Genomic DNA, 15474 nt, shown 5'->3' on the forward strand with positions numbered 1-15474 from the left:
GCATTCCCAGTTACCTTTCCCATATGAAAACTTCAGTGGCCACTGCATTGAGCAGACTTTGTTAGAGGAAGCTAAAGATGTGCCCTGTTTAGCATCAGGGGTGATGATTATAAATGGAGAGCACGTGTAGATGCCTTGTGCGGATAACCCTCCTGGCTGCCATCTGAGTTCTGTTTCTTAACAATTTTATTGTTGTTGTTGTTGTTGAGACAGAGTCTTGCTCTGTTGCCCAAGCTGGAGTGCAGTGGCATGATCTCGGCTCACTGCAACCTCCACTTCCTACGTTTGAGTGACTCTCCTGCCTCAGCTTCCTGAGTAGCTGGAACCACAGGCATGTGCCACCATGCCTGGCTAATTTTTGTATTTTTAGTAGAGATGAGGTTTCACCATGTTGGCTAGCATGGTCTCAAACTTGACCTCAAGTGATCTGCCTGTCTCAGCCTCCCAGAGTGCTGGGATTACAGACGTGAGCCACCGTGCCTGGCCTCTTAACAAGATTTTTAACAGCAAAGGCACACTATGAAAATAAGGCTCTTTGGAGGCTTCACCAACTTCACTCATATGTTTACCCAAATGGCAGTTTCCACACAAACTTACAAGGGGAAAGAGATGGGTTAGTTCATTCTAAAATATTTCGAATGCTTCCTCTGAGCAACATGACTTTCTCTGCATTGTTCTTAGAGAATCATACAGATATTAAGAAGGTTAGGATGAAGGTCAAAATAAATTAAAGTAATTATCATTAACTTATGGTGTGATTCCTTCCACTTTTGTACTCTGTATTATTACCTGTAGGAAACAACGGAAAGAAAGACAGAGTATTGGGAACAGGGTCCAAAGAGTAGGTATGCTCTTTTCATTTATATGGAATCCCTTCCAGAAAGACTAAACCCCCACCTAAGACATCCAACACATCAGACTCTGCTTCCATATTTTTCACTTGTGGTCTGATGAGCCAGGTAAAGTTTCTTAGAATCAGCTGTTACTAATTCTGGTTGCTTTTTCTTTGAATTGGGCAAGTATCAGTGGCATCACATGGAGAAGGGAGTTGGTTGAAGCTGGTGTTAGAATCAGATTTTGTCAAATAAGGAATGCAGAATTCTCTCAAGTTTCTTTTTGCATTTTTATGTGCAATGCCAAATGAGGACGGACATTCTATAAGGCTCCTCACTGCAGTGTTGAGGGGACCTTTCCTCTTGGCATGACACAGGTAACATTGAATTATCTGTTTTCTTTTCTTTTCTTTCTTTTTCTTTTTTTTTTTTTAGCCAGGCTGGAGTGCAATGGCATGATCTCAGTTCACTGCAACATTCACCTTCCAGGTTCAAGTGATTCTTCTGCCTCAGACTCCCGAGTAGCTGGGATTACAGGCGTGCACCAACACCCCGGCTAATTTTTGTATTTTTAGTAGAGACAGGGTTTCTCCATGTTTGTCAGGTTGGTCTCGAACTCCCAACCTCAGGTGATCCTCCTGCTTCAGCTTCCCAAAGTGCTGGGATTATAGGTGTGACCACCATGCCCAGCCTGAATTATCTTATATAGCAGGAAGTCATTGTAGCCAGGGCATAAAGGCATTTCTTCAATCAGTTCCAACCACCCCAGCAGAGGCAGCCCTCATTGCTGACCATCTCCCCGTGGGCAAGGCACACTCATATCCAAGTAAGTCGGTATACCCATCTCCAGCTTACATTTGAGGAAACCGGGCTGTGTGAGATAATTGGTCAAGGACACAACACGGAGGCGCAGTACTGCAACTTGCCCAAGGCCAAAGATTACAGGGGCAGAGAAGGGCAACACCTGTGCTCTTACGAGCAACACAGCATGACTGCATGCCATGTCTGGACCAAAACTATTTTTGAGTAACCTGTTCTTCACATTATGTAGAAAGATCACTTGAGATGATGAATATTAAAGAAATTGGTGTGATTCATTCCAATTTTGTACTCTGTATTATAATCTGTAGCAAACCGGGAAAGAGAGATACAGTATTAGGAACAGGTTGGGTGTGGTGGTGGCTCAAGCCTGTAACCCAGCACTTTTGGGGACCGAGGTGGGCAGATCACTTGAACCCAGTAGTTCAATGTCAGCCTGGGTAGTAAGACCCTATCTCTAAAAAAAAAAAAAAAAAAAAATTAGCCAGGGCTAGTGGCATGCGACTATAGTTCCAGCTACCCTGGAGTCTGTGGCAGGATGATTGATTGAGCCCAGGAGGTCGAGACTGCAGTGAGCTGTGATCATGCCACCGCACTCTAGCCTGAGCAAAAGAGCAAGACCCTGTCACAAGGAAGGAAGGAAGGAAGGAAGGAAGGAAGGGAGGGAGGGAGGGAGGGAGGAAGGGAGGGAGGGAGGGAATGGAAGGACGGAAGGAAAAAAAAGGAAGGAAGGAAGGAAATAAGGAAGGAAAGAAATAACTTCAATGGATGTAATGTCCTTCTATTCATTTATTTGAGGTGTTTTCAGGATTTTATTGTGTATCAAAAGAGATGGAAGACAGATAGACATAATCAGACCCACTGGCTTTGCCACTTGAAGAAAAGCTCCTTATGACGTATCTTTAGATACGATGTACTAAGGGATTTTTTGGTTTTGTTTTGTTTTGAGGGACAATACAAAAAAAAAAAAAAGTGAACAACATCTCTGCATCTTCTATAAAAACAAAGTTGAAGGCATTATCCCCTCTGCTGGTTGTATAAGATCCATGAAATTAAGTCTGTGGCAATTTAATACTAGGAAAATGCTTGTCTCTCTTGGAAGAGTCAGCAAGTTTCCTTTAATCAGATAAGGAGAATTATCAAACCCATATTCCTTTTCTCAGAAGCCAAGAACTGAATTCAGTGTTCAAGGACAGAGATGACATTAAATGGTTGGTGCTGTCTGGTAGAAACAGAATGAGAACTACATATGTGATTCCTTTCATAGATGTAATTTCAAACTTTTAGTATTCACTTCAAAAAGCAAAAAGAAATGAATGAAATTAATTTTAATAATATATTTTATTTAACTTAATATGCCCAAAATATCATTTCAACATGTAATTAAAATAAAATCAACAGATATATTTTAGATATTTTATATTCTTTTTTAAAAAAGTGAAGTCTTAGATATCTGGTGTGTATTTTATAGTTATAACACATCTCACAAGCAACATTTCAAGGACTCGAGAGCCACCTATAGCTAGTGGCTCCCATATTGGGCAGCAGGTCTAGATAATTTGTCCAAAGCTCAGTCTATGCCTGTGTGCGGTTTCTCTTTCTATTTTCATGGGATTTTTACATACAAATCTTCTATGATGTTACTTCAATATTCTACTGGAAGTTTGCAGGATATGACTTATAAGTATATACAAAAATGAATAAACAAATACGTACAGTGAAAGGAAAATAAATCTTGTGGCCCCAAATCACTAAGCTAAATGGAAAAGTCAAGCTGGGAATGGCTTAGGGCCAAACTGCCTCCCATTCTACTCAAAGTCACTCCTCTGCTCACTGAGATAAATGCATATCTGATGGTCTCCTTCGAAGAGGCTAATCGGAAACTTCAAAAGAATGCAACCATTTGTCTCTTATCTACCTATGACCTGGAAATCCCCTCCTGGCTTCCGTCTTCCTGCCTTTGCTTTGAGTTGTCCCGCCTTTCCAGATAGAACCAGCGTTCATCTTGCATAGGTTGAGTGACGTCTCACGTCTCCCTAGAATGTATAAAACCAAACTGCTCTGACTACCTTGGGTACATGTCGTCTGGACCTCCTGAGGCTGTGTCACAGGCACACGTCCTGAACCTTGGAAAAATGAACTTACTAAATAAACTTGCTAAATTAACTGTCTCAGATTTTCGTGGTTCATAGTACATATGACTAAAGTAGAAACTCAGAAGAAGTTTTAGGCCAAGCTTTGCTTGAACTGGCTGTGTAACTACAGGTAAATGGTAATACCGTTAGCTTTCAGCTTCCTCCTTGAACAAGTGACAAATATCACCTAGGTGGCCCTTAAGGCTGCTCTAGCCTTAAGAAATGATGATTTTATTACTTTTTAAAGCCCAAGGATTAAGTTTTGATAGTGCTTTCAATTTAAGCATGTGTTAAATCATATGTCACAATATAAATCTAAAAAATGCATCTTATCTCTATGACTTGGCATCAAAAGAAGATTATTCAGTAAAGGAAGGATGTAATAGTTTGTCTTATACTTCACTTAATTGACAGGTCACTTACATGCTTACACAGTTTCAGGGTAATTTATAAAGTTTTCAGTTAAAGAATGAAATTATATTTCTCAGTGGCAATTATTATCAGTCAAGCTTTTGAGATAATCTTTACTGAGAAAGCTGACGACAACGATTCCAAAAAAGTTTTGAGTAAATGTACAACTAATTCTTTTTTTTTTTTTTTGCCTGATTTTTTTTTTTTTTTTATTATACTTTAAGTTCTAGGGTACATGTGCATAACGTTTATATCATGTATAACTCCCCAATGCAATCCCTCCCTCCTCCCCCCTCCCCATGATAGGCCCCAGTGTGTGATGTTCCCCTTCCCGAGTCCAAGTGATCTCATTGTTCAGTTCCCACCTATGAGTGAGAACATGCGGTGTTTGGTTTTCTCTTCTTGTGATAGTTGCTAAGAATGATGGTTTCCAGCTGCATCCATGTCCCTACAAAGGACGCAAACTCATCCTTTTTGATGGCTGCATAGTATTCCATGGTGTATATGTGCCACATTTTCTTAATCCAGTCTGTCACAGATGGACATTTGGGTTGATTCAAGTCTTTGCTATTGTGAATAGTGCCGCAATAAACATACGTGTGCATGTGTCTTTGTAGTAGAGTAATTTATAATCCTTTGGGTATATACCCAGTAGTGGATGGCTGGGTCATATGGTACATCTAGTTCTAGATCCTTGAGGAATCGCCATACTGTTTTCCATAATGGTTGAACTAGTTTACATCCCACCAACAGTGTAAAAGTGTTCCTATTTCTCCACATCCTCTCCAACATCTATTGTTTCCTGACTTCTTAATGATTGCCATTCTAACTGGTGTGAGATGGTATCTCATTGTGGTTTTGATTTGCATTTCTCTGATGGCGAGTGATGACGAGCATTTTTTCATGTGTCTGTTGGCTGTATGGATGTCTTCTTTTGAGAAATGTCTGTTCATATCCTTTCCCCACTTTTTGATGGGGTTGTTTGTTTTTTTCTTGTATATTTGTTTGAGTTCTTTGTAGATTCTGGATATTGTGTACAACTAATTCTACATAAAATTTCCTAGAGCTGTGAAGATCATTGGATTATCTTTGGCAATACATTGTCCATTGGTTAGCCAACATATGAAAAATGGGCTATCTGATAAAAGTAATTTATATACTATAGTATAGAAAATTAAGTGGAGTAATAATTTCAACTTAAAAGGCTTTTCTTAACTTCTCTTGATGCTACAATTCATTAAAATGCTATATATATATATATATATAGAAATGGAACTAAGGGATTCTTTTGCTTTTGAAAGTTATAAATCTTCTAAATGATACACCTTTATTAAAACCACAAATAACATTTTATTTTAAACATAAATATTATTTTAAAATTTTATTTTTAAAATGTTATGAGTTGATGTTTAAAAAGACTTTAGAACAAAGTCTTACACAATGCTGTTAGTGCTTAATAACTGAAATTAAAACTATTCTTGACAGCTAAATAAGCCCTGAGGAAGACAAGAACTGTCTGTGCCCTAAAAAGATAACAAAATGTAAAGTCACTGCATTTACTTCCATTTCCCTAATTATTCAACTTTGAAGAAAATATTTTTATGTAAAAATTAACACTGTTGATTAGGGAACTTCATGCTGTGAAACATTATTTATTGTCAAGAAGTTCATACTATACACCTGCAAAAGATGTTTAAAGAAATTTCAGGAATCTAAATTTAGAAGAGAAATCTCATAACATTTGGGATACTTAATGAGGGAATTTATTTGGACATAGTTATTTCATGCATCTGTTTGTTTTGTTGTGTAGAGGTAGAAGATTATAAGTATAGGGACCAGAAGCAGTCACTGGTCTACAGAGATGCAGACTCCAGATCTGCTATGTCAACGGACACAAGCAGTATCTCAGGGGGCAACATGCCATGACCTCACTGTCACTACAGCCTTTTGTGTTGCATGTGCCCCTGGCCAGGTTACTTGGCCTTACTGAGTTTTAGGTCCTCTCTTATCCAATGTGGGTGATGTCTGTACCTACTTCACAGTGCTGCTGTGGGCAATATATGGAATAGTACATAGAAGTGGTTAGCACATGTACTGGGTTAAATAACAGCCCTGTAAACTTCAGGTTCTGCCCAGAACCTCTCAGTCTGTGATCTAATTCGGAAAGGGTTTGTTGCAAATGTAATAGAATGAGGTCATAGTGGATTAGGGTGGACCTGAATCTAATGCCTGGTGTCTGCCATTAGAAGAGGGAAATTTGCACCAAAACACACCTACGTAGGGAGAATTCATGTGATAATGGAGGTACAGACTGGAGTGATGTGTCTGTCAGCCAAGGAATGCCAAAGATTGCCAGCAACCACCAGAAGTTAGAAGAAACAAACAAAAAAGATTCCTCCCCTAGACTTTTCAGAGATCGCATAGTCCACTGACACCTTGATTTTGTTTTTTTGCTTTGTTTTGTTTTGCTTTGTTTTCTTTTGTCTTGTCTTGAGACAGAGTCCTTCTCTGTTGCCCAGGCTGGAGTGCAGTGGCACCATCTCGGCTCACTGCAACCTCCGTCTCCCGGTTCAAGCAATTCTCCTATCTCAGTCTGCTGAGTAGCTGGGATTACAGGTGTGCGCCACCATGCCTGGCTAAGTTTTGTATTTTTAGTAGAGACGGGGTTTCACCACGTTGCCCAGGCTGGTCTCAAACTCCTGGCCTCAAGTTATCTTCCCACCTTAGCCTCCCAAAGTGCTGGGATTACAGGCATGAGCCACCATGCCCAGCCAATGCCTTGATTTTTGAATTCCTAGCCTCCAAAACTGTGAGAAAATACATTTTTATTGTTTTAAGCCATCCAGTTTTGCTGTACTTTTTACAGCAACCCTAGGAAACTGATATGACACATACGCCCAGCACTTCGTCGACACTCAATGAAATGCTATTCCAGGACTGAGAACAGTCCTTGACAGGGTATAAGAGAGGAAATGCCCTGTGGTCCACCAGACCCTGTGTCCACAAAGTCCCGTGTTAAGCTATGATGAGCAGTCCACATGTGGGGTTCTGAGAGCACGTGACACTCTGAAATCCACATGGCATCCTCACATTTGGAAGCAGGTCTCTGTTGGAGTTTAGAGGCAGCACCTGCATTGTTCACACAAGAGTCTTGCAATTGAAGAAGGGCCTTGAGCCCAGAGAATCCCAACTGCCCTATGTCTTCATGGTGGGAACTAAGCAGAAGGTACAGGTTTTTGTGTGAAGTGCTGGGAGATGGCAGCTGGGAAGGGAGGCAGGGATTAGACCAAAGAAGGCCTTTCAGCCACCCTTCAATTTCTAGGATGGTTCTGAACGATTACAGACCAGGGCCCATCAGTGGAAAGTCTGTGGACCAACAGCATCAGCAAACCTTAGGAGCTCGTTAGAAGCTCAGAAGCTCAGTCCCTACGGAAGGAGGCCCCTGAGGCAGAAACTCTAGGGTCAGGCCCAAGGGTCTGTGTTTAGCAAATATGCACAGTGAAATTTGAGATGCACTGATCTAGTCTAGATAATGGAGTGTCATGAACACATTTGGTGTGGGTAACAGCATGACTTTCATTCTCTAAAGGACACCTGGGAATTGCAGAGACATACAAGCAGGCTACTCTCTTCAGGCCTCTGACCCCATACCTTACGCTTTTTAAAAAAACAAATCAAGAATTCATCCCCTTCTCTCCATGTCTACCACCTTCATCCTAGACCAAACCACCATCATTACTCAGCTGGACTCATGAAAAGGTTTCCTAACTGGTCTCCCGCTTTCACTCTGAGCCCTTGATCCTCACTACTCAGACTGTTGTCCATGGAACTGCAGAATCAGCATCACCTGGTGCTGCTCAGGCCCTAGTTCAGACATGGAGTCAGAACCTGCACCCAACAAGATCCTGGTGACTCATGTCCATTTGAGATGCACAGCTCGAGAGTCCCTCTTCCACACAACAACTAGACTCATTTCTCTGAGACTCTCAAATTTCACCATATTAATTTCTTTCTTCAGTAGCATCTTATTGCACATTCAATACATTTTGAACTGTTGCTTGCTCCAGCTCTAAAGAACCTAGCAATGGGATTCCTTCCTGTTTCTCTGATCTCATCCTGTTTCACTCCTCTCATGGTTTACTATGTTTCACCCACTTTGCCAGCTTTACTGTTCCTGGAACAAGCTCATTGTTTTTCCTGCCTGAGGGCCTTTGCACTTGCTGTTTCCTCAGCCTGGAATAAGTCTTCCTAGTTCTTTGCATAGCTGACCAGGCCTTATTCTTTCTGTGCCACCTTATTGCAGATCAACATGTCAGAAGTGATCGCCCATCTCTAGTCATTCTCTATCCCATGGTCCTGTTTATTTCTTTCCTTAATAGTCCTCATCACAGCCCAAGATGATGCTGTGTGTTTGTTGTTTATTGTTTACGTTGCCCACATTACCATGTTAGCTATTTGAGATGATTGGGTAGGTCATGTTTATTGCTGTGTCCCCAGGGCACAGTAGGCACTCAATAAATATTAATTGAGTGAATGTGTGAGAGATGCTTTTCATCATCAAGGTTTGAGTACACGGGGCTGTGGGAACCCAGGCCCAAACATAAGAGTCAGCTGTGTAAGGCATTATACATTTCAGATAGGGTAGCAAAGGATAGTCAGCTTCTCTTTTCTATAAGACCAGTTGTGGCCTGGTGTGGTGGCTCATGTCTGTAATCCCAGCACTTTGGGAGGCCGAGGCAGGCAGATCACTTGAGGCCAGGAGTTCAAGACCAGTTGGGCAACCTGGTGAAACCCCATCTCTACTAAAAATACAAAAATTAGCCAGGTGTGGTGGCGTAATCCCAGCTTCTTGGAAGGCTGAGGCACAAGAATCACTTAAACTCTGGAGGCAGAAGTTGCAGTGAGCCGAGATGATGTCACTGCACTCCAGTCTGGGTGGCAGGGCAAGACTCTGTCTCCAAAAAAAAAAAAACAGCTGCCTCTCCAAATAGGTTCTAGGTACCCAAGGCAAAAATCTCATACTCATGGCAGCTGTAATACAGGTAGTTAGTTAACTGGAATTGGGATCACAGGCTAGACTCACGGGAGGACTTCCTGCATTTTTATTCTCAGAATTTGGTCAAATAAAAAAATTCAATCCACAAGCAAATTTGGGGTAAGATACCTCAAAAGCTGTGGAGAACGGAGGAGGTTAGGTGGCCTTCTTGCCATGGTACAGATCCAAAAACATGATATAAAACATTAAAAATCCATGTTAACAACTCTTCATGCTATGAAACAAACTAAAAATATTTGTTGAACTTACTTTTTCTTACTGTCCTTTTTGGCGGACTTTTCCAAAGCTGCTCTCCTTCTCAAGTAGTCATTCTGAATTTCATTATACTTGGTAGTGTGTTCTTTGATAAGGTCAGTGGTTTTCTTGTGGTGTCTCTTAACCAGGTCTTTCATTTCTTTGTAGTGCTTCTTTTGAAGTTTCACAAACGATTTCTGTTGCTTTAGCTCTTCGATGGTCTGTGCTTCCACTTCTGCAACAAATGAATATGAAAGCTAAGGGAATGGGAGGGCTCAACGTCCAGATGGAAAGAGGAGCGGCCACCATCTTAGGAGGAAATGTTTGATCTTGCTCAGCTGGAGTTTAAGAGCGAAGCTTGATGTCAGCTCTATCTGGGTTCCAGCCTGACTCTATCACTTGCTAACTTTGAGACTATGTTATTAAACTTCTCAGAGACCCGATTGCTTCATTTGAATATATATATTTTTAGTTTGGGTTCCCTAGAAGCAGAATGTGAGATGAGGATTCAGGTGCACACGCTTTACTGAGGGACTCTCAGAGTAGGGGAGCCAGGGAAGCAGACGGGGCTGAGGAAGGAGCTGAGCAAGGGTGTGGCTCAGAAGGATGGAGTCTGGTCTCTGCCTGATCCCATGGGGGAGCGCTGGAGTGTGAGTTGTACCACTGAGCTGGTTTCATCTTGAGGTAAGAAGGCGAGGTTCTTGCACGTTTGGGACATTCAGTGCAGGGAGGCATAACCATCTGGAGAGGGGGCTTCCTTTTGGTTGAGGGCAATTTTGCAGAGAAGGAGAAGTTATGAGCTGTTAGCAGCCAACCCTCGCCACCAGCTGGGAGACGGGTGCACCAGCTGTACAGGGAATCTGGGCAGGGCACCAACAGCATTGCTAGAAGGATTATAATACTTCTCTAACTTTATAGGGTTGTTAAGATGATGACATAAAAGAACTCACAGAAAGTATTTAACCCAGTTTCTGACACTGTGCCTGTGGAGGCTTAGAAAATAACTGTGCAGGTTCTACAGCACCATTTCTAAAGGTACCATTTACAGTATAAACATCGTAAGTTTGTACATTTATCATAAAAGCATATAGCAGTAAAGTGTCTGAGGGAAGGTCTCTTATAATTTGCACAAAGTCACCAGAGGCTTACTAGCAGGCCACATTACTATATTATTTTTATTATTATTTTCTTTTTTGAGACAGAGTCTTGCTCTGCTGCTCAGGCTGGAGTGCAGTGGCACGATCTCAGCTCACTGCAACCTTCACCTCCCGGGTTCAAGTGATTCTCATGTCTCAGCCTCCCAGGTAACTGGGATTACAAGCATGCACCAACACGTCCGGCTAATTATTTTCTATTTTTTGTAGAGATGGGGTTTTGCCATGTTGGCCAACCTGGTCTCAAACTCCCAGCCTCAAGTGATCCGCCCTCCTTGGCTTCCCAAAGTGCTGGGATTACCAGGCATGAGTCACCATGCCTGGCTGCTTTTTTTATCCCATGCTGAGAAAACTTTTAAAGTGATAGGGGCTGACCTTAAAACATTCTGGGCCGGGCGCAGTGGCTTATACCTGTACTCCCAGCACTTTGGGAGGCCCAGGCAGGTGGATCACCTGAGGTCAGGAATTCGAGACTACCCTGGCCAACATGGTGAAACCCTGTCTCTACTAAAAATACAAAAATTAGGCCAGGTGCGGTGGCTCACGCCTGTAATCCCAACAATTTGGGACGCCAAGGTGGGTGAATCATCTGAGGTCAGGAGTTCGAGACCAGCCCAACCAACATGGCAAAACTCCCGTCTCTACTAAAAACACAAAAATTAGCTGGGCATGGGGGCACACGCCTATAATCCCAGCTACTCCGAAAGGCTGAGGCAGGAGAATCGCTTGAACCTGGGAAGCAGAGGTTGCAGTGAGCCAAGATTGCGCCACTGCACTCCAGCCTGGGTGGCAGAGTGAGACACTGTCTCTAAATAAATAAATAAATAAATACATGAAAAAATAAAAATGCACAAATTAGCCGGGCGTGGTGGCAGGTGCCTGTAATCCCAGTTACTCGGGAGAATCACTTGAACCCAGGAGACAGAGGTTGCAATGAGCTGAGATCACACAATTGCACTCCAGCCTGGGTGACAGAGTGAGGCTCTGTCTCAAAACAAAACAAAACAAAACAAAACAAATCTGTATTTTACTGATATATTCAATCAATTCTAGAATGTGCATTTAAAAAATATGGTAACATTTCTGAAATCAAGACGCATCTTATGGTTGGTGGGGTATTACAGTGAGTCAGTGCTTTTCTTTTTTAGCAAAATGTGAGCATAGAATGCTTTACAACTGGTGGTATCTTAACTTCAGTGAATTATCATTTATATGGACCTAGATGAAGTCATAGTTCATGTTTCCATGCTTTGAATTGAATGTCCTGCTTCTGGGAACAAAAAATGTCACCGTAAATATTTAAAACTATCAACTGATTCAGAAATAATATATGCTGTGAGTAACAAGAGACCTGAATAGAAAATAAGATGTCTAGTGAATAAACGTTGGAACTAGAATAATAATTGATGCTATTAAATGTTAAGGTCTTTAAGCAATAGAAATATATTTCCTTTTCTTATACTGTGTCTATTCTCCTGACATTCGATTTCTTTTGAGAATGAGGCCATGGAGAAAACCAGGTACATTTATTTAATGGTTTCCCTCAGGCCCAAATTGACTCATTATGGTTGCATAATAAGTTATTACATGAAGAATTTATAATCCCAAGGAATTGCTGCATTCTTGGTGGCAGATGCAATTCTATTTCTTTAAAAGCAGTTTACAGCACATCAGCTATAGGCAGTTTGGAAATAAGTCTCTAGATGTTCTTACCTATGATTAGAAATAAATCCACATAAACTATTATTTTTAAAAAGTCTGTAGATGAGAGGCTGTTCCTTAGAATGTGCTCTTAAGTATAAAGGTAATGCCCACTTATATAAAGACACAAATAGCATTTATAAAGAAGCCACCAAGATATAATCACAGCTAATGTATCGGCACAGACCATTGCCTTTTGTCCACTCATTTACATTCTTTTAAATAACATTAAAATCATGTTCTAGGAACACTTCTGTCTCTTGTTGTATGCATTAATATGGTATTGTTTCCCATGAAACTAAATCTTTTTTTTTTTTTTGAGACGGAATTTCATGCTTGTTTCCCAGGCTAGAGTGCAATGGCACAATCTTGGCTCATCGCAACCTCCGCCTCCTGGGTTCAAGCGAATTTCCTGCCTCAGTCTCCTGAGTAGCTGGGATTATAGGTGCACGCCACCACAGCAGCTAATTTTGTATTTTTTAGTAGAGAGGGGGTTTCCCCATGTTGGTCAGGCTGGTCTCGAACTCCTGACCTCAGGTGATCCACCCCCTTGGCCTCCCTAAGTACTGGGATTACAGGCATGAGCCACCGTGCCCAGCCTAGAACTAAATCTTTTAAAAATATGTTTTTTTTGGGAGGAGTGTGGTGGCTTATGCCTGTAATCCCAAAACTTTGGGAGGCTGAGGCGGGTGGATCACCTGAGGTCAGGAGTTCGAGACCAGCCTGGCCAACATGGCAAATCACCATCTCTACTAAAAATACAAAATTCGCCAGGCATGGTGGCGCATGCCTGTAATCCCAGCTATTTGGGAGGCTGAGGCAGGAGAATCGCTTGAACCCGAGAGGTGGAAGTTGCGGTCAGCCAAGATTGCACCACTGCACTACAGCCTGGGTGACATCGTCTCAAAAACCAAACCAAACCATATTTTGTTTTCTTTTAATACTTTCCTCAAGTAATTTTTCTATGCACATTTTATGCATTTCTTGATGAAATACAAATACATACATCAAAGTGCATAAATCATAAATGTATAGCCTTGTAAATTTTTCCAAAGTCAATGTGCTTCAATATCCATCACTCAGGTCAAAATCAGAATTTTGCCAGCATCCCAGAAGTCTTCCTTTTTGGTTCCTGTCTCCCACCAAGTATAATCCAAATCCAGGTTTCTATAGCATGAATTAATTTTGTCTTTGAAGTTAGTGTATATGGAATCCTACAGAACATGCTCTTTTGTGTCTGGCTTTTCTCCTCAACATTATGCTTGAGTTTTATCCAGGTTGTGTGTGACTTGAGTTTATTTATTCCTGCAGCTGCCTCCTGTTCTATGCTAGGAATTTATCACAATTTATTTACCTGCCTTACTGCTGATGGACATTGGGTCGTTTCTAGATTTGGCCCTTACCAGTGGTGCTGCTTTTGATGAACATGTGTGTACATTTCTCTTGTATATTGAGCTGAGTATTATAAACATTTTTAACATTCCACTACCTACTGCTAATTGTCCTGCACAAAGCTTATACCAATTTTAGTTCCACTAGTTTATGTGACTAACCAAACATAAAATAATTCCAAACTGTATCACAGTTCTGAAAGACTGGGCATTTTATGCTCACAAATGGATCATATTCTGTATATCTAAAATATAGTTTATTGTTGGCAATTTGGGAAGACAGGCATTCTTGTTCACTGGGTTACATTTCCAGCATGAAACTATTCTTTGATGCTGAAATAGCTATCTTGTGAAACTACACTATTTTTACGCCAGTAGGGTTCTAGCTACAAAGTATGGTTACTTCTCTGTGATTATATCATATCACGTAGACTAAACTAAAAGTGTATGTCTGTAGATTTTTTAGAAGAAGAAATATTAATGATGTTATTTTTCAGATACGAATGGAAATTTCCTCTCCTCTAAATACTTCCACTGTGTACTACTCAGCTGCTGAATTCCATGGAGGGAAAGGGTGGCATTTACCTGTTAAGACACTCTGAATAAGATCTTCTGTTTTGGCAGGTGCCTTTACAGAACCTGTAATATAAAAGATAAAATAAATAGCCTCTTCAGCTTTTTAAATTTTATTCTTCCTATAAACAAACAAGCAAACAAACATATTTGGGCCTTGAATCTAAATCTCTTTTCAGAGAAATGACAAATTGTGTGAGACAATACTTTATAAAAATTATTCTTAAAAAGTCTTCATTTGCAGCTTTGAGACAAACCTAATTAAATGTAACATTAGGCCAGGTGCAATGGCTCATTCCTGTAATCCCGGCACTTTTGGAGGCCGAGGCAGGTGGATTACTTGAAGTCAGGAGTTCAAGACCATCCTGGACAATATGGTAAAACCCTTTCTCTACTAAAAATACAAAAATCAGCAGAGCATGGTGGCAGGTAGTAATCCCAGCGAGTTGGTTGGTTGAAGCAGGAGAATCACTTGAAGCCAGGAGGTGGAGGTTGCAGTGGACTGAGATCATGCCACTGCACTCCAGCCTATGTGACAGAGTGAGTGAAAATCTGTCTCAAAAAAAAAAAAAAAAAGGGGGGGTGATATTATATGCCCCATTTGTAAGGAGAGAAAAGACATTCACTTGGAAGCAAAACAAATTCAGTTTAGGCAATGCTATTGCCACCTTCTGGCAAAATCAAGAATGACAAGTGGCCTTTTAAAAGTCAAATGTTGGGAGGCCAAGGCCAGTGGATCACCTGAGGTCAGGAGTTCGAGACCAGCCTAACCAACATGGCGAAATCCCGTCTCTACTAAAAATACAAAATTAGCCGGGTATGGTGGTGCATGCATGTAATCCCAGCTACTCGGGAGGCTGAGGTAGGAGAATCGCTTGAACCCAGGAGGCAGAGGTTGCAGTGAGCCAAGATCACACCACTGCACTCCAGCCTGGGCAACAAGAGCCAAACTCCATCCCAAAATAAAATAAAGTAAAATATAAAACTCAAATATTGACTACTATGCAGTAATAACTGTTACAGGAAAGATCCATTGGTGAATGTTAAAATCAGTAAGTAAAAGTTTAAGGAAGAACAGGATATTTGCATAGTCTCAAAGTAGCTCTCCCAATATATCTAAGAGGGGAAAATAAATAACTTTCAGTAGAGAAACCACCTTAACCAAGT

General features: G+C 41.1%; 1 protein-coding gene across 2 annotated transcripts in view; it reads right to left on the reverse strand.

The window, feature by feature from the left end:
* The window catches only part of PLCB1 (phospholipase C beta 1), a 763475-nt gene that overhangs the window by 120600 nt on the left and 627401 nt on the right, over positions 1–15474 (reverse strand). For both annotated transcript variants that reach the window (XM_033185644.1, XM_033185645.1), the window contains exons 25-26: positions 14320–14373; positions 9504–9723 (exon numbers count right to left, since the gene is read on the reverse strand). In XM_033185644.1, coding sequence (XP_033041535.1) covers positions 9504–9723; positions 14320–14373 — 274 coding nt within the window. The remainder of the gene's footprint in view (positions 1–9503; positions 9724–14319; positions 14374–15474) is intronic.

Source organism: Trachypithecus francoisi, unplaced genomic scaffold, assembly GCF_009764315.1.
Source record: "Trachypithecus francoisi isolate TF-2019V2 unplaced genomic scaffold, Tfra_2.0 Lachesis_group21, whole genome shotgun sequence".
Lineage (NCBI taxonomy): Eukaryota > Metazoa > Chordata > Mammalia > Primates > Cercopithecidae > Trachypithecus > Trachypithecus francoisi.